This window comes from Electrona antarctica (assembly GCF_951216825.1).
Source record: "Electrona antarctica genome assembly, chromosome: 9".
NCBI lineage: Eukaryota > Metazoa > Chordata > Actinopteri > Myctophiformes > Myctophidae > Electrona > Electrona antarctica.
The window spans coordinates 45405667-45433318 of NC_136790.1; the positions used below are offsets into that span (position 1 = coordinate 45405667).

Sequence of the window (27652 nt, forward strand, 5' to 3'; positions counted from 1 at the left end):
TATAAATTGGGGTCCCAGAGATAGAAATGCCATTAAATGGGGCGTCCGTAGACTGATGCATGTCAAACTGGGGGTCCTATTCTAACTGTCTCCTGTTTCCTCTGGTTGTAGAGGTCATGGTAGTCTTTTAGCACCTCCACCACGGCACTGTGGCCAAACTGCATGGCGTCGTCCATTGGCAGGTTGCCCCATCTGAGCAATAATGACAAGGAGAGGCATAGTTTTAGTTGCACAAAAAAAGGTTACGTGAAGATAGTTTGGGCGATGAATCAGGGCTCAGTTTCCATCTAATTCACCCGTGGTTGTGCCCCTCTTCACACCCATTGATTGCTGTTTCGTGGTTGGACAAAAATCCTTTCTCTCCATCTACTACCGTTGAAATAACGTGTTTTTCAGTTGCTTTCGTATTCTGTGCAATGCATTCAATTCTTATTTTAAACTTGGTGTCAGTAAAAAGGAACATCACAGGTGCAGCATGGTGACTGGGCATATGTTTTTTTTTTCTTTTTTTCAAAAATTATGTTTTAGCAAATTCAACATAAACAAGGTGGAACCAGGGCGGAACAAGGCACAAAGGGCCTGCTGGTTAGTCAGTCAGGGACCAATCAGAAGGCTGACAAATGGTGAATTGAATATATCCATGGCTGCATTTATTCCTGGGACACTGTATATGTTTTGCCCCTCCCTCCACATTACAAATAATTTGGACTCAAGAAAGATGCTAAGTTATGTTATACTTTTGAAATTCTGTGACAACGGTCAATTCAAATAATCTTACACTCATACAGTGTATAGAGTAAAAAAGTAATACAGGATGGATAGAGATTTGATGGAGTGAAAAAAGATGAACAGAGAGAGAGAGAGGGAGAGAGAGAGTAGTTAGAGAGACACAAATCTTACCTATCTTCCACAAACGGATTCACTTTGCAGTTTTCGATGAGGAAACGGACTACTTCTACATGACCTGGGGGAAAAAAACAGATCATAAAGCACTCAAGTTTCAGGGAGAAACAGCCCCTCTCATTGACACATGTACGTAAATGATGCCCTCCAAGTCATGATCACATTTAAAATAAGGTTCAGGTGTGCAACAATGGGGGGGGGGGGGGGGGGGGGGTAACTAGAAAGGCTCAATTCTGGGAGATTGCAAGTGTGCAATTCTTGCATAAGTACAGTATGATGATGATGTACTGTATGCTGATGATACACATTATGTCACAGGAACCCTAAAAACATCCAAATCAAAATGATTGTTTTAGGCAATCAGTGAGCAGCAGAACATAATCTGCCTTTCAGACAGAGTATGAAGAAAGGCAACTGATGAATGTTGATAAATGAATATGAATTCATATTCAAGCCTTGAAAGCTTGATTTGGGGCACTGCTCGTGCGTCTCATAAATGAGGTGAGCTCACCCTCAGCTGCAGCAATGTGCAGTGCTGTTCTGGAGTCATAGTCCTTCAGATCCATGTCCAGTGATGAGAGGGCAAACCTGAGGAAAGAAAAACAAAATCTTAACTTTAGCCTCATTAAAATGTCACTATGTCCTTGCGACGCATTGCAACATCGTAGGTCATCCACGTTCGAGATCTGACAAAGTGATTGTTTTATGGTGTTAAGGACAGAGTTATGGCATATAGATGCTTTGAAGGGCTTTTTTTTTTTTTTTTACTATTTTTTTATCCCACGATTTTGTAACCCATTTTTCACTCCTGTGTCAATTATCTAATGTGATCCTGGGCTCTACACACCCTCCGCCAACCTAGTCCCCATATATGAGGGACATGGGGAGAGCAACGGACTTGAACTCATGCTTCCTTCATGCCTGAGTGTCCAAGTTGCTCCTTTACACCTGACAGGGAGAGTTTCCCTGGTTGGACGTAGCGCGTGGAAGGAAAACGTTATTCCAACCAGTTCCTTTCCCCTCCCAGGGGGAGGCAGTTTAGAGACCATGATTAGAAGGGGCTTTTAAGACAAAGAATAATCAAGCTTGTTGCTTGTGTAGCACTACTACCTTCTCATGGCTGACACATCCCCACTATAAGCGGCAAACATCAGGTTGAAGACCGTCATATTCTGTAAATAGAGGGAAATATTACTGTTTATAGAGCACCAAAGTCTGACGTCTATATCGGTAGAGGGCGCAAATCCACGGGTTAATGTACTTTTTATTTGCATTTTAATCACCATAGGGGGATTTTAGATCGCCTCATATAATAACTGTGTTTGAAAAATAAACATGTCATCCAGGCCGTTTCACTCATATGGATATGAAGAATCAACTGACTGAGAGAAAACGCCATTGTTACTGCTACTGAATTAGTTAAATTTTCGCTAGAAACAGACTATCATATATGAGTGACTGACTGTCGCAAACTATACAGAGACACCTCCCTGACAATAACGCAGAGACAGCTTGTTTATTTTTGGACCACAATGCTTATATGAAACGATTTTAATATGACCCCATGTTATTCTCCATAGAGGAATTACTTCCGTGAACCAGGCAGAACCAGGGGATGAGCGAGTGACGTCAGGACTTCGGCGCTCTATTAGAAGACATTTTTACTCACTTGAAAAAGAAAGAGGTAAGTAACAAAGTTGTCTCACCCTGTCATCTCCATCCTGCCTGCGTGGGTCCTGCTTCTTCACAAAGTGCCTCAAGTTGTCATAGTTGTGGAAGTTGAAGTGTTTCACCAGCTCCTATTTGGAGCCAAGAAACATGGCCAGTTAAAATGGAAATATAGCACAATTAAAAGGCTGCACTGGTTCAGAACGGGAACCCCTTTTGGTGTTTTAAGCATTATACTTTAGTTATTGAAAAAATAGCAGATCTACAAGCTCAAGCTACGAACTTGTAGATCTGCTATTGTTTTGATAGTGTGTGGCGCAAATCTTTGAATATTCAGAGCGAACGTTTTGAACTCAAATCTTTGCTTACAAGAAGTCTACACAATTACAGAATATAAAATAATTGTTACTTTTTGATCAACATTTGCCTGTTGTCTCTCCTATGGTACTACATCAATACAGCATGGAATTCTGGACAAAATCTTATGCAACAACAACAAAATATTCTACGTCTTGGGTCTGAGAGGCAAAATCTCCTCAAATGGTGGTCCGTGGCTCAAATGATAAATAAATATAATGGTCCTTGATATGAAAAGGGTTGAAAACCACTGCCATACAGTAATAAAACAGAAAATTAACTCGTCACATGATTAGTCCGTATATCCTACTCTTACCTGACAGAAATGTATTCCACGAACACTGTTTCCAACTCTGTCCAGTGGAGGAGACCAGCACATCACGCCCATGACATTGGGGATGACCAGCAGCACTGCGCCCGACACACCAGACTTGGCAGGCAAACCCACCTGAGGAGATGACGATGATGGGAATGTTGGGACAAAGTGCTGACATTTGTTTTCAAGTAAACACACACCAATAACAATTTTGGCACTGTGCATGCAGTAGGATGTCCCACACTGACATTAACCAGATAAGCCCTATACACTTTGTTACACAACGAATCACGGAGAGCTTGTAGATCGGCTATTTTCGCGTTTTTAAAGATTTTGAGATTATTTTACATTTATTTTAAATAATAATAATTTGTCGCCTGGGCTGTGGCTCAGCGGTCCAGGCACCTTGGCCGGTAGCCTGAGTCTGGCAGTGTGCCGCAGGTTCGACTCCCGATCCCGACGGCCCTTACTGCATGTCTCTCCCCCATTTCTCTCCCCCATTTCCTGTCAGCCTACTGTCTGTCCCTCTATAAAAAATATAAAATAAAGGCGAAAGCCGCAAAAAAAACATTAAGAAATAAAAAGAAATAATAATAATAATAATTTGTCTTGGTGCTAACAGGACATGGTGGTGGTAGCTCAGGAGGTAGAGTGACTGCTTGGGAATAAGGTTTCCAGTTGGATCCCTGGCTCCTAGGCGAAGTGTCCTTGAGCAAGACACTGAACCCCAACTACGACTGTGGCTCAGGAGGTAGAGCAGGTCGTCCAATGATCTGTGGGTCGGCGGTTCGAATCCCGGCTCCTCCTGTCCACATGTCGAAGTGTCCGTGGGAAAGACACTGAACCCTACATTGCCTCCAATGAGTCGGTCAGTGTGAGCTTGCCACCATTGGTGTGTGAATGTGGGAAGTGAGGACGCTGGCATCGACTGTTCGCCGCTTCACCTCTCAATGTATGAATGAATGAACCATTGTAAAGCGATTTGAGCACTTGGAAAAGCGCTATAAAATGCAATTAATTATTACTCCCAATGCGCAGGTTGGCACCTTGCATGGTTTACTCCACAGTTTGTGTATTTATCAGAACCCCACAAAGGGCACTGAGGTCAGCGAACAAGGTTCCCGAAACTAACTCAAGGAGTAAGGGCGACCACGCCTTTGCTTCTGATCCTAGGCTCTGGAACAGCCAACTCTGTTGAGTCTTTTAAATCCCTTCTTAAAACACACTTTGTTTCTTTGGCTTTTAACTACACTTAATGTCTTGATCTTGATCTGTTTGTTGTATAATAATGTTTGTGCTTTATAAATAAAGTTTTGATTTGATTTGATGAATGGGTGAATGTAACACACTTTGGATTAACGCACTGCACACAGTAAATGCACCATGTACAACTTTTACAAAAGGAGATCATTACACACAAATGAGCACGCACGCACGCACGCACGCACGCACGCACGCACGCACGCACGCACGCACGCACGCACGCACGCACGCACGCACGCACGCACGCACGCACTCACTCACATGAAAAGCCAGCTGGCCAGAGAAATCATACATGCCACATGAGTGCATGAGGCTTAGAGTGTTCCGGACGGCCTCAGAACTCAGGACGCGCTCCCCCGTGGTCGGACAGATCCCTCCGTTGGCCAAGGTGGCAGCCATAATGCTTCCCGACTCACAGGTGACCTCGATAGAGCAAAGCTGAGAGAGAGAGAGAGAGAGAGAGAGAGAGAGAGAGAGAGAGAGAGAGAGCGAGAGAGAGAGAGGGTCAGTTTCCTATCGAAATAGAAAAGCCCCTCCCATCGTGACCAAATCAATAGCAGTAAACAACACGGCATATCATGTTAAGAAACTTGCAAGCAGTTTAAAGGTTACTTCATCGTCGTTTTATGGATGTTATTTCATCCATCCGGGATGGTTTCTATTCATGATTGCGTGTACGTGAATGTGTGTACCTGAAAGTAGAAGTCCAGTGCATCAATCATGTCTGCGCCCTCCGGGAAACACTGGGGAATCAAATATGAATAATCATAAAGCTGAACACTACGCTGATTGAATTTGTTAGCAATGCATGATGCAGTGATTCTCAATTATCTTTTTAAATGTCAACTTTCCCCAGTTTGATATGCATTACGCCACGGACCCTCATTTGATTGATGGGAATGTGGTATTTACAAGTCCATAGAAGCGCTGATTAAGCCCAATCAAGACTGTAAAATCCTCAGTTAATTTAACTCACCCATTGACAAGTTCGCCTTTTGACGCCTATTTCCGTATGTATCTCAGCGCCTTATCACGCCTTTTTTAATAACAATTGATTACAGTGATCAGCTGCGTCCAGTTTCCCTTCATATCATTCCCGTTTCGATCCGGTGAAGGAAAAAAAACGGTTCAAACCGGAAATGGAAAAAAATAAAAGCTTATGCTTTCTATGGGGATGCAGCTTTTTGAACACTAATATCTCGGATTCTTCTTTTTGGCCAAAAACAAGCTTGGTTTGCGTCTGATTTATCTTATGTTACATAGCGGAGTTTTACTTCCTGAATCAGTGGTTTCCGGCCAAAAGGGTTTCAAGTTAAGAGCATTTTAAAATGACAATATGTGGTATTAATGGATACAGCATGTGGTTTGGATTTGTGTTGTTTTTCAGTTGTTTTATTTTAATACTGGGGGACAATGCCACATCTTCTGCATTGGTTGATAGCAAAAGTAAGTTGATAAAACATGTAATGTGCCATTCGTCCATGCATTATTCCACTTACTTGGGATCAAAAAGTCCCATTCCTTTTAATTATTATAGACTAAAAACAAAAGGGACTCCGGAAGTAACCGGAAAAGCCCTGAATGTAGAGTATTATTAATGTATTATGACGAGTGACGACAGAGGTCTACTGGGCTTTTAGCGTTATTTAAGCACACTAGCAAACCAGTCCCTCTTCTAACTGACCTTCTTCTCTTTCATGTAGTATCCAATAGCAAAATTTCTGTCGCCTGTTTCTTTTTCTGACTGGAACCTGAGACGGAGAGGTACAAAATGGTCAATACTAAAACATCAATAATGCAACAGGGGCAGTGCATGGACCACTGTGCAGCAGCACAAGCTCAGCTTGATTTCACAAGAACAAATACAGAAGGTATGAAACCAGTGGCGTGCACAGACATTTAGAGGGGCAGGTGCTCAAGTTAAAAAAGGGCACCTTGTGCAGCGCGTGGAACCGGCCGGTTGCCTTAATCCATTTTGGGCGGGAACCCCTTTTGGTGTTAGCATTATGTTATGCTTTAGCTATTGAAAAATAGCAGATCTACAAGCTCATAGCGCGCCACCGAGTGGCGCGCTATGAGCTTGTAGGTCTGCTATTTTCGAAAAACCAAAAAAAAAAAGGGCACATTGCCAAAAGGGCAGGGGGTGCTCTAGCACCCCCTAGTGTCTATCTGTGCACGCCACTGCCTTTACTCCACTACAACTATTATTTGAAAACCTGAGTTACTAGTTACTATTTTGATTGATATTACAAAACACACTAACCACTTCAGCCATAATAGTTCGGGCCATTTGAAAATAGAAGATCTACAAGCTCAGAATGCGACGCATTGTGAGCTTGTAGATCGGCTATTTCCTAAAGTTTTTTTTAATACATTTTGAACTTGTGAAGTTAGTACTTTAACTTTTGGTACTATATTATTTTGATGCCAATACTTTTGTACTTTTACTCAAGTACATTTTGAATACAGGACTTCTACTTGTAACGGAGTATATCTACATTGCAGTATTGCTACTTTTACTTAAGTAAAGAAATGTAGTACTTTTTCCACCAGCACCGATGGAAGAAACGTCACGTCTGTAGTGTTACTTTGCGGTCTACTCACGTAGCATTGCTGAACCCCACGTACTCCTGGCCTGCTATCTTCTTCACAAACTCCAAGAACTGTTGGGAGAAAACAAATGAAAACGATGCGATGTGCATCGTGGTGTTTCTGTCTGCGTGCACACACTGTGCACTTATACGTGCTTCAGTTTCACATTGTATATGGGCTGCAGTGTACCCGAATTCCAAAAATAGCCCGATCAGCAATCTCACGACTGCGTCGCATTGCAATGTTTTATTTTATTTTAATTAGAAAGTCTGTCTGTTGGTTTTTTATAAATATTGAACCAATGAAAAGTATGAACAAGAGCTTGTGACTATTTATAATAACTACATTGGATCCCATTGGAACATAGGTCTTTTTTGGTTTCTCTCCAAAAAGTAACAGTTTTGAAGATACAATGTTTCCACCCACCACCGACAATAATAGGCTATGGTGTGTGTGTGTGTGTGTGTGTGTGTGTGTGTGTGCAGTGTCAGCATAAAAATATACAGTTGAAGAGTGCACAATACTTACGTAGTCAAACTTCGCTGCCTTGTTGGAACCAGTCTAATGATACGGTGTGAGAGAATATTGTACAATAAGAAAAACAAGTACTAGTGTAGTAATACAATACATACACAAATGTGACCACAATTACTCTGCGTGAATTAAATACGACCAGTGTGCTTAAGTATACAATTTTGAGCTATTTTGTACTTTACTTGAGTATTTCCAATTTACAGTAGTACCACTACATCTCAAGAGGCAAATATTGTTACTTTAGTTACTTTGTAGATTTTGATTATTATTACAAAACATACATTAACCACTTCAGCCCTATATACATTTCGGCCATTTGAAAATCGCCGATCTACAAGCTCACAATGCGTCGCGATGCGACGCATTGTGAGCTTGTAGATCAGCGATTTTCAAAGGATGTTTAAACCTTTTTAAAATGGGACATTCTGCATAATGAGTACTTTCTAGTTTTGTTACGTTTGGTAGTTTTGGTACATTTCGATACCAACACTTTAGTACTTTTTTTTTTTTTTTTTTTAGATATTTTTTGCGGCTTACGCTTTTTATTGGTTTTTTGAAGGGACAGACAGTAGGCTGACAGGAAACGGGAGAGAGATGGGGGAAGACATGCAGTAAAGGCCGTGTCGGGCTCGGGAGTCGAACCTGCGGCACACTGCGACTGGATTACCAGTCGGGTGCCCAGACGGTTACGCCACCGCCTGGGCCACTTTAGTACTTTTACTCAAGTACAAGTCCGGACTTTTTACTTTGTAACAGAGTACTATAAATGCAGTATTGATACTTTTTACTAGTAAAACATTTCAGTACTTTTTCCACCACTGAATACTGACTGCCACAGCATTGATTGGTTCATGAAATGTATTAACAGATTGGAGAATTACAGTACATTTCAAGCACAACTCAAAACAAAACTGTTAACTGTGGACGACACCATAAAGCATTACACTTGTTTACAATAGGGCCCACCATGTTCAATTCATCATAACAATTAGAGACGTACAAATATACCATATAGCAAAAAAAAACAGGAAATCATCATAGAGGAGGTACAACAAGGAAAGAAACAAACAGTGAGGGGGAAAAAAGGGGTGGGTGGGGGATTCGGGTTTTACGGGGGGCCAGTTTCGAATTGCGGCCGTCCGTAGGTGCCCTTTGAGAGCGGTTTTGAAGGAGTCAAGCATTGTGCTGAAACAATTGTACATCTCTGTGTCGATTACGTAACGTCGTGCTACTGGCTGACATACAGCCGATATGAAAGACGGCGCGTCATCATAAAACTTGAGCTCATTATTTATGCTGGCTCATAAAGAGCATAGTCACCGTGTAATAGACTCACACTATACAGTGTGCAGCAGACACTCTTATCCAGAGTGACTTACAACTAAGTGCGGATCAGATATCAGATTAACCCATTCAGGCCTGACGTCGAAATTTAAAAAAAAAAACGTTTTCTAAATCATGACAATTTTCGGAAAGATTTGAGGCACATTTTAACGATTTTTCAAAAATAGCAGACCTACAAGTTCATAGCACGCCACTCGGTGGCGCGCTATGAGCTTGTAGATCTGCTATTTTTCAATAGCTAAATTATAACAATGTTTAAAACACCAAAAGGGGTTCCCGCCCAAAATGGGTTAATGGTTAATGTGGTTAAACGCTAACGTGACATGGATGCGTTCCAGGTCTCAATGGATTAAGCAGAGTAAGCATGTCAACAAACGACAGTGGCACATAGTCGCATAAGTAGAGTGCAAAGACAAAAATGTAGCGCTTCAAACTAAGCAATCTAAACAATAAACCCAGCCATCTGTCTAAACAATATGTTATGTAATAACATTCATACTGTAGTGTGGAGTCCGACTCCTGACTGCCTCTAGCTGCAATGTCACAATTACTAAATAATTACACATGAATATTCAGTTTTTAATCATCATTCTCATTGTTGTGAACCACTTTGTTAGTTGGCTGGACAAATGCTAATAGAATACAAATAAAGTTCTGATTATCATGAGAGCAAGGTTTGATGCATCACATTTGTGAACTTAACTGGACTATTCATGTCAATATCGTGGTTAGAATGTTATTATAACTACTGTACAGGAAGAGGGTTTCAAGTGGTACAACAGGAGTAATATAATATATTGCATAATATGGACTGGCTGAAATATTGTAATCTTGTATTATGGCATGGCTCTGAAAGTGTGTGTCTGGAGCTAATCTCACAAACCGCTGGGCCGATCAGGGATACACTGCACGCGCACGCACGCACGCACGCACGCACGCACGCACGCACGCACGCACGCACGCACGCACGCACGCACGCAGGTCTTGTTACCCTCTCCCTCTCGTCCACATGGTGGTAGTAAATCCTCATACATTAGGGCGTATGTAGTTGAAGGAACACATGTTACCCGTGCCGTGACCCTAGTCTACATCATTCCAGGGAGGGACACGTTTTCCTACATGTGGCGGACACCAAGGTGACAGGTGGTTATAAACACGGGTGCACACAAGTGGTGCGCCAGTGCGCATGCGTCGTCAAAACATTAGGTGCGCGGTAGATCAAAGGCATGGAGGCGCATTTGCGCACCCAACAGCTGAGAGACAGGGATTTAGAGAATGCTGACAGGCACTCAAATGGGTGAGTAATTCATTGTATATGTGTTGGACGTTTGTGGTTGTGCTAATGATAAACGGACAGCTGCTGCCAGTGGGACCTTACTGCTGCTTAACGACGACACTGTCTGTGACTAGGTGTGCTAGTGTTATAGCTTTGCATCTGTTGCATCTGCCCGTGTGAAAGCAGCATAACGTTGTGGCAAGATACGAACGTCTGTAAACCCCCCCCCCCCCCCCCCCCCCCCCCCGCGGCCGGAGTTGCGCTGACCCCCCCTCGCGATTCTAATTTGCACAGTCAATACTTTAATGATTCATCCACGCTACGCGCCTGGTATATGATGAATGTATTTATTATCGTTTGCATTTGTCTGCATGTCTCTGCGACCCCCCTTATTGTTTTTCATACAGTACAGTACAAAGATATGTTCATGTATATGCATTTTGTCAACAATCAATCAATCAATCACTCAAACCATGAGCCACTTAAAATGTACAATTGCTGGCACTGTGAAATTATGAAGAATAACAATAAACCTATTTTTTATATTGTTACTGTATACAGTTGGGTGCCACCGATATTGTCCCTTATCATTTGACCCATTTAGGCCTGACCTCAAAATTTTAAAAAATCCTTCTAAATCCTCCAGTTTTCTGAAATAAATATTTTCACGATTTTTCAAAAATAGCAGACCTACAAGCTCGTAGCGCGCCACTCGGTGGCGCGCTATGAGCTTGTAGATCTGCTATTTTTCAATAGCTAAATTATAACATGTTTAAAACACCAAAAGGGGTTCCCGCCCAAAATGGGTTAACTGTCCTTTTGCGCAGATCACGCAAACCTCAGCAAAAAGAAAAGGACAATATCGATGGCCTCCAACTGTAAAATGTGTTACAGGAATTCCTGTACAACTGCTGGCACTGTGAAATTATGAAGAATAACAATAAACCTATTTTTTTATATTGTTACTGTATAGCAGGTGTTCTCTACGTTTTTGTCTGGGGACCCCTGGAAATGCTTTGGCCATGTCTCGCAACCAATATTTCTGGCAATATTTCTGAGGAGACAGAATGACCGTATGTCTTTGCACGTTGTTCGAGACTGAGGTCATGATCAAAGGTGATGTTTTAAATTAGAGGATAGTAGACCACAGTTGCTTTCTAACTGGGCTCTGGCATGGATCATCTGGTTGAACTTCTGGTTGACTTGAACTTCTGTGTCATGACATATGTCATTTGTGTACAGAAGGCTGCACGTGTGTGTGTGTGTGTGTGTGTGTGTGTGTGTGTGTGTGTTTACCTTGATAAGAGAACTGATCAATATGGCTCCTGCATTTACCATTGGGTTGTGGGGTTTGTCTGAAAGAAAAGAAATGTGCCAATTGAGATAAATCATTGAATGTGGAGACCAAAGTGGTCTACTCTCTACAACACAAGTTATAAACATATCTACACATATCTGCATATTACTACTGACTGAGGTAATTACTCACTATGGGTAACATAGGCCATCATATCCATTTAAAAGCTGAAGCATTATTAATATAATTTATTTGTTTTGCCTTTTTTATTGATAGATAACCGTAGGTTGACAGGAAACAGGGATAGAGAGATGGGGGGGGGGGGTTGACACACAGCAAAGGTCGTCGGGATCGGGACTCGAACCCGCGACACGCTGTCAGACTGGATTACCAGCCTAGGTGCCGCTAGGCAGGACCAGGCCACGTTATTTCACAAATGATTTACGATCGTCGGGTGCACGCCGGCTCACCAAGGACAGCTCTCTAACCTTTGGAGATAAGGCGCTTTGAAAATCGGGTTATAATGGAGGCTCAACGGAGCTGGATTTAGAAATCGCATCGCTGGTGGTGTCAGAGGAGGGCTATACTACCCGGAGCAATGCTAAAAGGTAAACAAACGGACGGCGCATGGATTAAACGGTTGTCTACGCTTATACGCGTAGTTGGCATAAATAGGTCCCAATAGCCTAGCTGACGTTTATAAACGTATGTGGCAAGAAAATAATTGAACACATACTCCCGTTGTAATGCGCAAAATAAGCAAGGAAGAAGAGAGCCCTCATCCGGCCTATCTGTAGTCTAGCCTCACTCCAGGCTGTGGACGATCGCCGGGAGGATTATTATTATCAGCTCGAGCCAAACATGGTGCGTTATCCCATTTTGAGCAGAAAAAAACACTAATAATAACAGCCACGTGCACCAGTGTTGTTTTTGTTGACTGAAACTAAAACTAAAAATGTTCGTCAACTGCCCTTTTTCACTGAGGAAAACAAAATAAAAACAAAATAATAATGAGCTACGATGACTAAAACTATGACTAAATATACTGACAATTTTGTCAACAAATACAAACTAGATAAAAACTAAGCTATGATGACTAAAACTAAAACAAAATATAATGATAATTTCGTCAACAAATAAAAACTATACTAAAATGCCAGGGAGGGACTAGTGGACAAGAGTAGAACAATAAAGAGAATTTAATGTTTGTTTTACATCACCATTACATCACCTAATCAACATGAGTTAGACTTTAATATATCGCCCCTCACTTCACACGGGTGTGATTTATTTTTATTTTTTTGTATCTAATGCATAAACTTTTCTTTTTGGCGTGTTTATCCATGAATGTGGATATGTACATCCATCCATCCATCCATCTTCAACTGCTTATTTGTAGTCTGGTTACATGGGCAACAGCTCCACCAAAGAGCTCCACATTAAAGTGGTTGACACCCAGCACAATGAAACATACACATAGTACATTTAGCCAGAAGCTTATGTTTCATACATAGAAAATGTCAAAACCTACTGTGTAATGAAAGGTAGAAAAGAAAAGCAGCACCGTGGCCCAAAATGGTTGAAAATCTGTCAACATGTCACAATGTTCATTCAAAGTGTGAAAAACTTATTTTTCACTGGACAGCAATTATGTATCCATTTAACCCAGTGGGAGTGAGTCATTATATTAAGTTTTCCATCATGCTCGCTTGAAGCACAATTAGGTAATTGTGCTCCTATTCAGGCACACCATTTAAATGGCTTGGTTGAATGCTTCTGAAAGTTCTTCTGATTGTAATTCTACTTTGTCAATGTTCAAGTATGTTATTTCAGTATATGGACTGCTGAGCTTAATAACAGCCCTGAAATTCAGAGCACCTGATTGCACCTCTTGAATTGTTAAACGGTGACCCCAAGTTACAAGAATCAGTTGAGAATCATCTGACGAAACCACGTCAGAGTAGTTGAACTGGACATTGTTCTATAACTAGAACAATGTTGTCTTGTTAGTCTATAGGCTACTAGCCTGGTAAACCAACCACCCTGGAAGTAGGCTACTGCATGGGTTCCGTTGGTTGAACTGGACATTGGTTCAATCATTTGGTGTTGTCTTGTTGTACTGTACTGGGATCAGTAGTTAAACAGGATGCAAGCGTCGATATTTCTGTGATGGTTATGATTCCAAATACATTTGCAGATTCAATCAAAACATGTTCCGTTCCTGGATGTATTTCTTACAATTGTGTTTTTTATCAAAAGGATGACAGAAAATGCTATGTGAAATATTTTTTTTAGATTAGATGGAAAAAAAGTAAAGGGCTAAAATAATTGTCATTGTCATTTACGGATTATTGGACTAAGATTAAGACTAAAATGCTCGACTTTTAGTCGACTAAAACGTGACTAAATAAAAATAGGATGAGACTAAGACTGAGACTAAATTTAAAAATAGCCGACAAAAACAACACTGACGTGCACGGAGCATTCAGTTGTAGGCTGTTTCTAACATGCGGAGTACAAACAAATAAGAAGAAGATATGATTTTTAATTCTGGATTAAATCATATTAAGTATCGTTAATAATGCAAAAAATGTCACACAAAACGTATTACAGTGTCCATGAACGCTTCACCACCACTCAAGACGAGACTACAGTCCGAGCGACGAGCCCTAGCCTTATAAACCCACCGTCTTCATCCAGTGAGAGCTTGTTGAACTTGAGGCCACTGGGCTCCATGCCCACGTAGCGGTGGACCTTCTCCGTGCCACACTCGTGCACGGCGAGGGCGTACTCCAGAGGCTTCACGCACGACTGCAGGCAGAAAGGCAGCTTGGTGTCCCCTACTGAATGCCTGGTGGAGAGGAATACAATCAGCTTGGTGTCCCCTACTGAATGCCTGGTGGAGAGGAACACAATCAGCTTGGTGTCCCCTACTGAATGCCTGGTGGAAAGGAATACAATCAGCTTGGTGTCCCCTACTGAATGCCTGGTGGAGAGGAATACAATCAGCTTGGTGTCCCCTACTGAATGCCTGGTGGAAAGGAATACAATCAGCTTGGTGTCCCCTACTGAATGCCTGGTGGAGAGGAATACAATCAGCTTGGTGTCCCCTACTGAATGCCTGGTGGAGAGGAACACAATCAGCTTGGTGTCCCCTACTGAATGCCTGGTGGAGAGGAACACAATCAGCTTGGTGTCCCCTACTGAATGCCTGGTGGAGAGGAATACAATCAGCTTGGTGTCCCCTACTGAATGCCTGGTGGAGAGGAATACAATCAGCTTGGTGTCCCCTACTGAATGCCTGGTGGAGAGGAATACAATCAGCTTGGTGTCCCCTACTGAATGCCTGGTGGAGAGGAATACAGTCAGCTTGGTGTCCCCTACTGAATGCCTGGTGGAGAGGAATACAGTCAGCTTGGTGTCCCCTACTGAATGCCTGGTGGAGAGGAATACAATCAGCTTGGTGTCCCCTACTGAATGCCTGGTGGAGAGGAATACAATCAGCTTGGTGTCCCCTACTGAATGCCTGGTGGAGAGGAACACAATCAGCTTGGTGTCCCCTACTGAATGCCTGGAGGAGAGGAATACAATCAGCTTGGTGTCCCCTACTGAATGCCTGGTGGAGAGGAATACAATCAGCTTGGTGTCCCCTACTGAATGCCTGGTGGAGAGGAATACAATCAGCTTGGTGTCCCCTACTGAATGCCTGGTGGAGAGGAATACAATCAGCTTGGTGTCCCCTACTGAATGCCTGGTGGAGAGGAATACAATCAGCTTGGTGTCCCCTACTGAATGCCTGGTGGAGAGGAATACAATCAGCTTGGTGTCCCCTACTGAATGCCTGGTGGAGAGGAATACAACCAGCTTGGTGTCCCCTACTGAATGCCTGGTGGAGAGGAATACAATGAGCTTGGTGTCCCCTACTGAATGCCTGGTGGAGAGGAATTCAATCAGCTTGGTGTCCCCTACTGAATGCCTGGTGGAGAGGAACACAATCAGCTTGGTGTCCCCTACTGAATGCCTGGTGGAGAGGAATACAATCAGCTTGGTGTCCCCTACTGAATGCCTGGTGGAGAGGAATATGTATCTGTGGCAAAGACTTGGTCTTGTCCGTGGCAGATGTTTAGATTTTCTGTTCTACACACCATTATAATGTTCTTATCTTGATCATAAGACCCAATTATACTGAATGTCAAGTCTCCAGGTTTTCTCCAGAATTATTTATTATGACTCTATGGCACATAGTGGTGGTTCTCAAATGTTTTATTTGCAAAGACCCCTGTAACTCTGAGCGTGTTCAAATGGAACCAAATGGACTCGTGAACACTCTCAGAGTTACAGACCTGTTATTCAGGGCTATCTATTTATATGTTTGTGGTAATATTATTGTCCACTCATTCTGTATGACACAATATACTGTGTCTGAAATAAAGTGTATCATCGTCAACCTAAAAGTTGTTATAATAAGACATAGCAGAGGATGCTGTTCACCTTACCTTTGGCCATCCACTGTGCACAGCGACACACCCCACAGCTCTGGGCTGAACTTAGCAAGGTGGGGGATATAGTCTGCTACCTTCAGTAACAGGAAAACAGAAACAACATCCCATTTGTCTCACATTCTAGACTTAGACTACATGTCAGAGCTACAGATACAAAGAAAACAATCAGGATGAATGAAATGTTACTTAAAAATCCCGTACTATTTGCTCAATTAAAATGTTTGGCAGGTTTACTTTGGACTATTTCTTTTCTCATTTTTTTATCAGTGTTGATGATACACTATATGATATGTGTGCTGGCCGGTCAAAATGACTGTATATCAGTCCATACGATACCAAGAGGAGTTTTCTAAAAATGTCAGTGGCTCTACATCAAATGTGCCGTCATAGGTGAATCACAACTGTAGGCCTGACGTCGAAATAAAAAAAATGTTCGCTCTGAAAGAATATATATTCAAAGATTTGTGCCGCAATTTTACGATTTTTCAAAAATAGCAGACCTACAAGATCTGCTATTTTTCAATAGCTAAAGCACAACATAATGCTTAGTTAAAACACCAAAAGGGGTTCCCGCCCAAAATGGGTTAATAGACTTTCTTTTAATCAGATTATCAAACTTTTCAAAATGTTGAAGTTACCAAATATATCCTTCCGACATTCATAGGAACAAACGACGCATACAATAGCAGACCTACAAGATCACAATGTAGCATCTATATCACGTTGTGAGAGCTTGTAGGTCAGCTATTTATGGTGAGACAAAGTATGAATTGGACTTATAGCTTACCTGACCACCGGTATTCTTTTCCACAGTGTCATAAATCTCATTTATCTTCCGTGCAAAAGCGTCAAACTCAGGGATGATGAATTTCTTCCGAAAAGCTTGGATCAGCAGGACAATGTTTCCACCAACGCATCTGGTTATTGGACAAATAGAACACAAACGTAAGGAACACTTTTGAAAAGGGAACAGTCATTAGTGCTTAACAAAAGCTTTTGTCACTATTGACAATTGTAACCGTGCCTTCTGGCCCTCGCTCAGAAGGCACGGTTGAGCGAATCCCACCTCCTCCACAAGGTCGTCACGGAGACACCACAGCACACGCGTCTCAAGTCCCGTCGCCCTTTTGCCACACAGGCCCAGGAACTGCTCCGCACAACACCAGCCGACACCTCCAAGGCTTCCTGGGTGAAGGCGAGATGGAGGGACCAGTGGAAGGCAGCAGAACCATCCAGGCTACACTACTACATCGAGGATCCCACATGTGTTCCTGGTCAGCACCTCCCCCGCAAGGAGTGGACGACCCTCAACCTCCTAAGGACAGGAGTCGGACGTTTCGGTGCAGCCATGCAGAAATAGGTGCCCACTGCGAATGTGGGGACCCACTACAGACTGTGGATTGGAACACGTGCTGACCAGCTGCCCCATATACCGGCCACCGAATGGTGATCGTGGGTTAATTGACCTAGACAATGACACACTGGACTGGCTTGCTGCAACGGAGCTGAAGGTCTAAGGACATACGACAGAAGAAAGACAATTGTAGCCTCTTTTTAGTCTACCTTCCAGCCCATAGAGCCCCATTGTGAAGTACCCTAAAGTTTTATGTTAGAAATGTTGAGTATGGGTCCCGACTCCCCAGCATTTAGAAACTGCCGGATGCTACCCCAGCTTATTATGCTAATTATGAAAATTGCCCAACATATGCAAGTTGGCATCTGGCAGTTTCTAAATGCTGGGGACCCATAACCATACTAACATAAAACGTTAGGGTACTCAACATGTCCGGGTTCACATTCTGGCAAGTGGACTATTTATTATATACTGAGCCATGATTCATGGCCTTGGCTGAGGGGGTGACAAATGGCTTGAGACTGAGGGTGAATGGGTGATGATAAGCTTGTCTTATTTTCCCTAAAGATTATGGTAGCTGAGCAGTCCAGAACCAGAACCACATCCAAACATGGGACGGAACTCGGCCACCAAATGTGGTTGCTGTGGATGCTTTGGTAAAATTGTTGAGGCTGAGGAGACACTGGAGTATATCTGGGCCGCAAAGGAAACAAAACTGAGAGCGGAAAACAGTGGCCTTCAATGTTCACAGAAACACATGGCCGGCCTCGATAGATTTCACCACGCACCACTACTGGGAAATCTATCATTTTTCTATCGTTCGGCAAGGCAGTTCCTTGTGGACAGTGAAGTCCACCTATTTATCAAATTAGAGTATTGATCAATCAAATGCTATTTCCTTGTTGTCTTTATGAATTAATAGGATATGGGTATGTGATAGGGTGATAGGCTAGCTGCCCAACTTTTTGTGCCCAAGCCACACCAATGTGCAAGTCAAAATGACCACGGCAAAAATATTGTTTGGTGTAAAGAATGTCACTACATCACTGTTTTTTTCATTGGCACGTTTGACTGTCAAGGTTTCAGCCTCCAGGAAGAAACCCTAAATACAAAGTGAAGCCATCAAATAACAACCACACCAAGAGGTCTAACAAGTACTGTCACCACCACACAAACTGGAAAAAACACAACAATCACGACACTTTAATAACGTGTGGTTGTCACAACATGGCATACATGGACTTCTGAGAGAATAGTACTGCCGTAGAAGAACAACCCGCAGCACTCCCGGTTCAAACCAAATCCTTATAGGTGCAAGGCTCGAAGATATAAGTAGAGATGAAGAATGCCAGCACTCATTGTATGTCCTTTTACATGATTTTATTTACCTCTGAGACTGAAAAACGGACGCGTTTCGGCCTGTATGGCCTTCCTCAGCGTTTGTGAACGCTGAGGAAGGCCATACAGGCCATACAGGCCGCTGGCATTCTTCATCTCTACATACATGGACTTCTCTCACCGTTTGGGAACCAGTGAACCACTGCGTATAATTCTACAGTTGTGTATACTTTTGTTTGGACCTCGTTTGGTTCAGCAAACCCAAAAAGGCAAATTGAATTAGATTAGAGTGCTTGCATTAGGAATAGATTAGCATTCTTTCACGGTTGAGATCAATTTCATTTCGCTTTAGCAGCTCCTTCTAAACACTAGCAATTTAGTGGGCAAACAAACAGCAAACAAATAGGACAGCGATATAGTGCACATTCATGCAGAGAGTGCACATGGGCACGTCTGTCACCGCATGTGTGTGCGTGTGTGCATGCGTGCGTGTGCGTGTGTGTGTGTGTGTGTGCGTGCGAGTGCGTGTGTGTGTGTGTGTGTGTGTGTGTGTGTGTGTGTGTGTGCGCGCATGCGTGTGTGTCTGTGTTCTTCCCTTGTGTCAGTGACAACAAGGAAGGAACAGCTGCCAGCAGTCTGACAAGAGGGGCCATGGCCCTGAGTCCTCCTGACAGATAGAAAAATCTCCAGATGCTTCCGTGAAAGAAACCCAGTGTTTCCAATGTGGCAGTAGTCACACTGGAGACATGCAAGTGGGCTTTCAGAGCTTGGTTCTACGATGGCATCCCAAACAATGACAAGCAAAGGGTCCCATTCTAACGTCTGTCTTTTAAAGAAATAGATGGTCTACTCTATATCTATATATATTCTGAAAAATATTAGGTTTGTCCGTGAAGCAGCTCTCCCTCAGGGCTGTTACCTATAGATCAGCCCAAGCTCAATTTTGGGAGTCCATCTGCAATGAATGAATGAATGAATGAACGAACGAACGAACGAACGAACGAACGAACGAACGAACGAATGAACAGTGTCCTCTGCTGTTTGATTCCCTCTTACAGCAGGTGAGAGAAAGCAAACCAGCACAATGATTAGTAATTGGTTATTCATTAGGCCTATGTGTTAACTACACAATCACTTTATAGTTTTACCACCAACTTCAAATGGATTTCCGCCCGGGCGGTGGGCACCACATCACACACACAATCTTTAAGATAAGAGAACACTGTCACGGTGCATGTCAGGTGAGGACCCAAAAGCAGAACAAGCAGGCCAGCAGGTCAAGTCCAGTATTTATTAGCAACGAACAAGACATATACACGGGCAGGAACACAACGTAACAATAACTTATAATCTAGCAAGGAAACACTGAACACAGGGAGACTTAAATAGACACATACTAACTACACACAGGTGAAACATAACTACAAACACCACATGATTGGCTGAGAACTTAACATGACACAGGTGGACTCAAGTTAGCAATCAGGGTAGAGACAAGACAGGTAGTAACAAATAGAGTAGACAGGAAACACTAGGAACAACACTACACAGTAAAAGTGTGCAACAGACTGATATCGTGACAAACACGTTAAGATAAAACATGAAATCGCTCATTATTACTAACCCTATCCTTAACCCAAACACGCGGAAGCCATATGTTAGTTGGAATGGCGGGAATGCCATGGCAGGAATGCCACCCTGACTCTGACCCCCCTCTACAGCACATGGCACCATCTTTTAATCAACAGGATCGCCGGCACAGCAGAGGAGAGACGTGGCGATATATTTCCATCTATTTCCGTACCCTAAAGTTTTATGTTAGAAATGTTGAGTATGGGTCCCGACTCCCCAGTATTTAGAAACTGCCGGATGCTAACTTGCATATGTTGGGCAATTTTCATAATTAGCATAATAAGCTGGGGTACCACTGACAAGGCAACATTTTCAAAATTCCATTATGCTTTAAGTGGCATGTGACATGTCAAACTAGGGGGTTTTCATGATTCTGAAACTATTGCAAGCATTAGTTTTGCACGAAAAACATTAATTTCTGCTAAAAACGGCCATAGCCGTCATCACAAAATGTGATGAGGTCATCACAGTGCCTATGGCTGAATTTAGTGTTTTTCGTGCAAAATGAATGGTTGCAATGGATTCAGAATCATGAAAAACCCCTAGTTTGACACATCACATGCTACTTAAAGCATAAAGACATTTTGAAAATGTTGCCTTATATAGGTTGTAAGTGGTACCCCAGCTTATGTTAATTATGAAAATTGCCCAACATATGCAAGTTAGCATCTGGCAGTTTCTAAATGCTGGGGACCCATACCCATACTAACATAAAACGTTAGGGTACTCAACATGTCCGGGTTCACATTCTGGCAAGTGGACTATTTATTATATACTGAGCCATATGATTCATGGCCTTGGCTGAGGGGGTGACAAATGGCTTGAGACTGAGGGTGAATGGGTGATGATAAGCTTGTCTTATTTTCCCTAAAGATCATGGTAGCTGAGCAGTCCAGAACCAGAACCACATCCAAACATGGGACGAAACTCGGCCACCAAATGTGGTTGCTGTGGATGCTTTGGTAAAATTGTTGAGGCTGAGGAGACACTGGAGTATATCTGGGCCGCAAAGGAAACAAAACTGAGAGCGGAAAACAGTGGCCTTCTGCTGGCATCTATTTCCGTTACACAGATCTGGGTGAAGAGGCGGTCTATTTCCATCGCACCATCGTTTCAATAACAAACACGTTATGTCATGTAATGTATTGCAGAACCTTGGGAGTTGTCATTTAAGAATGACACAGATGCACACATGTAAAGGATTGCATTACAAACACTACTAAGCAGACCTGCCTAGTCGGCTAGATTGTTAATCAATAGTTGGGAAGCAGCTTGTGTATAGTGTGTTCTATAATGTGTTCTCCGTTTTAGTCTATAGGGCACGGGCTGCCCTGCGACAAGCTCATTTGAATGTCCAAGGATTTATTCTGGGGCTGCTATCAATCACGTGGGAAATCATTACTCATTTGCCAAGCTTGATTAACTAATTTATACAGTCGTTTCACCTATAAACACACATTGCTGCTATCTATTCTGACACCAGGGGCGGCGGTGGCTCAGGGGTAGAGTGGCTGGATGGTAACCGCAAGGTTGCCAGTTCGAACCCGGGCTCCCCCAGAGTTAGTGTTGAGTTAGAGTTAGTCTGAACCCCTAATTGCTCCTGATGTGCTGGTTGGTGCCTTGCATGGTTTCCGCCACCATCGGTGTATGAATGTGCGTGTGAATGGGTGAATGTAATGCACAATCTATGTACCATTTACCAAAAGAATGACGTGGCAGACAACAACGATGTGACAGAGATGATAGTAAAGGCAACAATGACGCGACAGAGACAATAGAAAAGCTAACAACAATGTGACACAGACAATATCTGAAATATGACTCAGTGGTTCTCAAACAGTTTCATGTCAAGGACCCCCAGAAATATATGTATTTGGCCGCCGACCCCCATCTGAAAATATGTTGTTCCAGGGACCCCCCCCCCCCCCCCCCCCCCCCCCCAGAAGCAAAGATTTGAGTTAAAAACTAAGAATATATATTCAAAGATTTGTGCCACATTTTCAAGATTTTTCAAAAATAGCAGACCTACAAGCTCATAGCGCGGCACTCGGTGCCACGCTATGAGCTTGTAGATCTGCAATTTTTTAAAATGATAACATAATGTTTAAAACACCAAAAGGGGTTCCCGCCAAAAATGGGTTAATGTGGATGGGGTGGGTGGGTGGGTCATCATGATCAAAATATCCCATGATGCCTTACACCTGGGTAGCAATCTGGGTATGAAGTATCAAGTATCAAATGCTGATACAGTAAACATTTTGAAAAGTGAAGTTTTATGTGATCAAAGAAGTACACTAACTATGCGGAGGCAGTTCCTTGGGTCTGGGCCTATTGAGAGACACTAGTGCGGGATAGTTACAGTCTACAGCAGATGTCAGTGGGACATCTGCTGTACAGACATAACAGACATAAAGTGGGATTTGATATGTGAAGGAAGCCTCCTCCTGGCACAGCCAACAATGTCCTAATGCTCAGGACATGTCCCCTTGCACTCTGAACAGCGATATCCGATACTTGGCAACATCACCTGCCAATCCTTCCCAACTTTTACCTACTCACACTGAGTGATTCAGCAGAGTTAGTACTTTTATTGTTATGAACATCTCTGCTGACCACTGTGCTACGCCCGTGTTCCAATATTAATGAGAATGATCGTCTAAGATTTAATTTCATCATTTTGAATAGCAATCGAAATCGTGTCTCACTGATGCTTTACCTATAACTTATAGTTGAATAAGTTCTACTGTACACTAAATTGTCTATCTTTGCCCAAAACAGCCAAGCGCTACAAGGTCACAGTGCGTCACTTTGCGACACGTTGTGACTTGTGAGCTTGTAGATCGGCTATTATCACAGAATGCCTCTAGTGGTGATGCTAGAGTTCATTAAGCCTAATGTATAATCTGGGGCAGACACCAAGACCATGAAGATGAGCTAGCTGGAGCCAGCCGGAGAGCTCAAGACAGAGATGCCTGGCTTGTTGGCAGCCTATGCCCCAGAAGGGGTCGTATAGGCCTAAGTAAGTAACACAAAGTATCGCATCCTTGTAAGCGATATGATGCAATTAATTTCTGGCATATACGGTAACACTATTCAGCTTATCCGGGCTGATTTGCAAATGAGTGTGCATGAGTCGTTTGGCAAAACACAAAGCTACATGGGTATACATGCCCAGGGCTGGGCACACAGGCACAGCTGTTATGGCTACACTGACTGAACTTGCATGGCCCTTCACCTCATGCAGGTTCAGTGTAGCCATAACAGCCATGACAGTGTCGCCATAACAGCTGATGTCCCCCTTAGCGTGGGACAGTCCCTCATGTTCAAATGTCCTAATAATTAATCCCCTAATAGTTGTCTTTATGTTCTTTCGTTGTCTCTTTTCCTGCACGATGTGTTTTTAAGCCTGTTAAAATAACATGAGAAATATCCCATATAGGCTAGTACCAAGCCGCCTTATACCACCCATGACCAAAATCAACATTTCAACACGGAGTACGCCAAACCCGGCGAAACCGTAGGGTTAAATTAGTACCCTAGCCTGCCAAACCCGGAACCGATCGGAACGATCGAATCGTTAGTTACCGTTCGTTAACATAACACTCAAAGTGGGACAGTGGCCGCGGCCATTTTGAAGATGCGCGCGCATCCACTTGCATTGTATAGGCTGCATTCAAAGCAACGTAACGACATTGAGGGGCCGTTTCTGGGGAAGACAAGGTTTTTCAACGGCCTGTACCAGGCGCTGTGATACTCGCGGTCAGGATTTTTCACCACCGACCAAGACAACAACAACCGGTCAAGACACCACACACAGCATTTTGTCATTGTAACATGCGGTTACGGATATTTGGCTCTTCAAAGTAAGTGTTACGCGCGATAAAACCTAGCAATACGCTATCGAGGGATTAATTAATGCTGGGCGGAAATATGAGACTCCAGAGGGGTATAATAACAAAATATTTAGGCCTATACGGTCGAAAATGACATCAAGGCATACAATAGCAACTTAAGTAATAGGCCTACGTTTCTAACCCCGTCCCGCCCCACGTGTCACACACAAGCGACACTTCTGTCCCTCAAATGAACAGTTTAATTGGATCTGGTCACTAGTCTCACCTGTGGAAGAGGTCACGGTCCATCATCACGTCGCCGGGGGAATCCTTGACGGCCTGTCGCAGCCTCTCCATGCAGTCTTTCAGACGAGGGTCTGACGGGTGGAGGCCTGTCTTCCTCAGGGCCTGAGGAAGAGAGGGTTTAGACCAGGAAGGACCCCCAAATCGACATATATATTAGCCCGCGGACCCCCATGTGAAAAGCTATATGGCTGCCATGGACCCCCAGTTTGACGTGCATTAGGCTACGGACCCCCATTTAATGGCATTTCTATCTCTGGGACCCCAATTTATATTGTAAAACCACTGTTAATTTAACTATGAGTCTATTTGGTTCCATTTGTACACTGTCTAAGTTACAGACCCATAAGGGTCCTAACTATCATTTAGCTGGGGACCACCTGGAACTCCCTCAAGGACCCCTGGCTAGGGGTCCCCACCCAGACCCCACTTTGAGAACCAATGGTTTAGTCTTCTAGACCAGGGGTTCTCAACGTTTTTGGCCGGGGACCCCCGAAAATGCTTTGGCAACGTCTCGGGACCCCCGCCCCGCCCGACCCCCAATATAAATTGACTGCTACAATAACCTTAAACCATTTTGGGCGGGAACCCCTTTTGGTGTTTTAAGCATTGTTATAATTTAGCTATTTAAAAATAGCAGATCTACAAGCTCATAGCACGCCACCGAGTGGCACGCTACGAGCTTGTAGGTCTGCTATTTTTGAAAAATCGTGAATTTTTTAAAAAAATTAATCTTTTTTTTTTTTGAAAATTATTTGGGGACCCCCTCAAATAATTTGGCGACCCCCCGAGGGGTCGCGACCCACGGGTTGAGAACCCCTGTTCTAGACCATGTGGTGTGCAGCATGTGTATAGGCTACTTGGAATGTGGAGTGAAATATTGACAATAATATCTTGACTTTTACATGTCTTGCCTTGTGTTGTTTTATTAATTGGCTGAAATAAAACATTCACTCAATGATCAATATATAACATGTATAATGTGCTCAGCTAGCTAGTTCTACTTTTGCGTTTTTACTTTTTTGTATCCCTGTGACAGGAGGTGTACAGATATAGTACATTCAGAATCAGACTCTGAATGATCAAAAGCATATTATGTTTATTCAAAAGGTAGCCTATATGTCTACAGTATGAGTATTGCACAATGCACATGCATGTGCACTTAGAAATGTTGGATCTCAAATGTCAACTGCAGGTCCAGCAAAGCCATGATTAAATATAGCTTGTAGGGTAGGCCTACATACTCCACCTAAATATAGTATGGTGAAAGTTTGCATGGTCATTTCATAACTTGACCTCCTCGTGTGTAGAATATAGGGGTCTGCAACCTTTTTCACATTAAGTGCCATGTTTTCATTTTCGTGATAGTCAGTGTGCCATATATAATTATGACACCACATCAAAATTAAATATTCCCAACTGATTTCGATTGTCCATGGGATACACATAACAACCTTAGACATATTTTCTTTCACATCAGGATGTAATGATCATTAAACTCAGAGCCGTAACCCACTTATCTCCCATCCTCAGTCATGAGTTAGGATTTTAAAATGTACAATTATGTGCAGGATGTAATTTTTGTGAGTGGACTTAACTTAACTGGCTAAACTGTTTTGGAATGTAAAGAAAAAACGTCTCTGTCTCACACTTATGCCAGTGTGCCAGTGATCTCCCCCCCCCCCCCCCCCCCCCCCTTGTGCCAATGTTGGCACCCGTGCCTAATAAGGTTATAAGGTTATATAAGGTCGCCTACCCCTGGACTATAGGACAGTTCTGATTCAAAAGGAACAGTGTGTGAGAGAGAATGGGACTTTGCTACTCACTGAGATAAATTTAGAGATAGGGACTTGGTCCCTTCCATCTGTGATGGTGTAGAAAAGCATGTCCTCTGTTCCAGAGCAAAGCGACTTTGTGCGCACACACCTGTTAAATTGAATTGAATATAGATAGCATTAACTTAGAATTTAAAGTTTTTTTTCCTTCCGTTTCTCAAAATTAAAGTATTCTTTTATACTGTAGTTATGTGTAAATCTGACATTAACTGCACATTCTGCATTATCAGCAGACAGTATATGGGCTGTTATACTGTCCCATATCATGATCAACTAGTCAGGACACTGTGCGTTCTAAGTAGCTACAAATAGTCATCATCGTTGATTGACAATTGATTGATTGTTTTTAATCTAACCTATTATTAGACTAAAGCCTCTGTAGTCTGTACACTGTACAGCCTCTGTACTCTGTACACTGTACACTGTACACATAATATGTAGGCCTATTGGAATCACAACCCATTATCCAGTCTAGAAATAAACAACTTACATTTTGAGATGAAAGTGCTCCAGAATACGTGTGAGAGGATACCGGTGACCCATCGTTGATTTTGTTTGCTGGTGGCAAGGTAGGCCCATAATATTAGTTTTGTGACTGAAGAGTCTCTTGGTGGCATCTTTGAGAAATAACTCCACCACGGCAGGTTGTGCCACACTCAAAGCTTTCAAACAATGCATGGCTGAACTCAGTCAGCTTCACAAAGGTTTTAGGTTAATCCAATCCTGCTCCTTTCTTAATTCTCAGTAAATAAATCGCCACTGTCTGTCTGTGAGTATCTTCACTGCTGTTTTTGTTGTTGATATCTTTCTTTACAAGCACGAGCACGTTGTCGGTAGCATCCGCCTGATTGGTAGACACAATAGCCAATCAGAAAATTGGAATGCAGAGTGACCCCACTCTGCATTCCAATCTTCTGATAGGCTAGTGCCTTTTCATGCCCTTTACACGTAGCGTACACGTGAACTTAGAACGATACAAATAGCCTCTCAAAACGCAGTTTGACAACTATAATATAAGCACATTCATAAAAACTTTAATTAGCGTATCAGTGAGGGGAAATCTGATTGCAGTGGATGAGGGTCAGGTGGTGATTGATTGAATAGCCTACTTTATTATCAGTTTAGAAGTACAGTTTGATTAATATTATACAACACATTGACCAATAGATAACATGTATAATGTGCTCAGCTAGTTCTACTTTTGCGTTTTTACTTGTTGTTATATATCCCTGTGACAGGAGGTGTAGTACATTCAGAATCAGACTCTGAATGATCAAAAGCATATTATGTTTATTCAAAAGGTAG

The 27652-nt window shown here is 42.7% G+C and overlaps 1 protein-coding gene across 1 annotated transcript; it reads right to left on the reverse strand.

Moving 5' to 3' along the window:
* gls2b (glutaminase 2b (liver, mitochondrial)) lies at positions 1-27132 on the reverse strand. Its single transcript, XM_079510467.1, has 18 exons — positions 26838-27132; positions 26339-26438; positions 24496-24617; positions 16840-16969; positions 16047-16126; positions 14238-14401; positions 11550-11608; positions 7628-7660; positions 7112-7170; positions 6192-6258; positions 5200-5250; positions 4769-4945; positions 3245-3376; positions 2610-2702; positions 2014-2075; positions 1415-1491; positions 901-964; positions 1-192 (listed from the first exon to the last, which is right to left on the reverse strand). The coding sequence occupies exons 1-18, from the start codon at positions 27023-27025 to the stop codon at positions 63-65; spliced, it is 1788 nt and encodes a 595-aa protein (XP_079366593.1). The 5' UTR covers positions 27026-27132; the 3' UTR covers positions 1-62.
* Between the last annotated feature and the right edge of the window lie 520 nt (positions 27133-27652).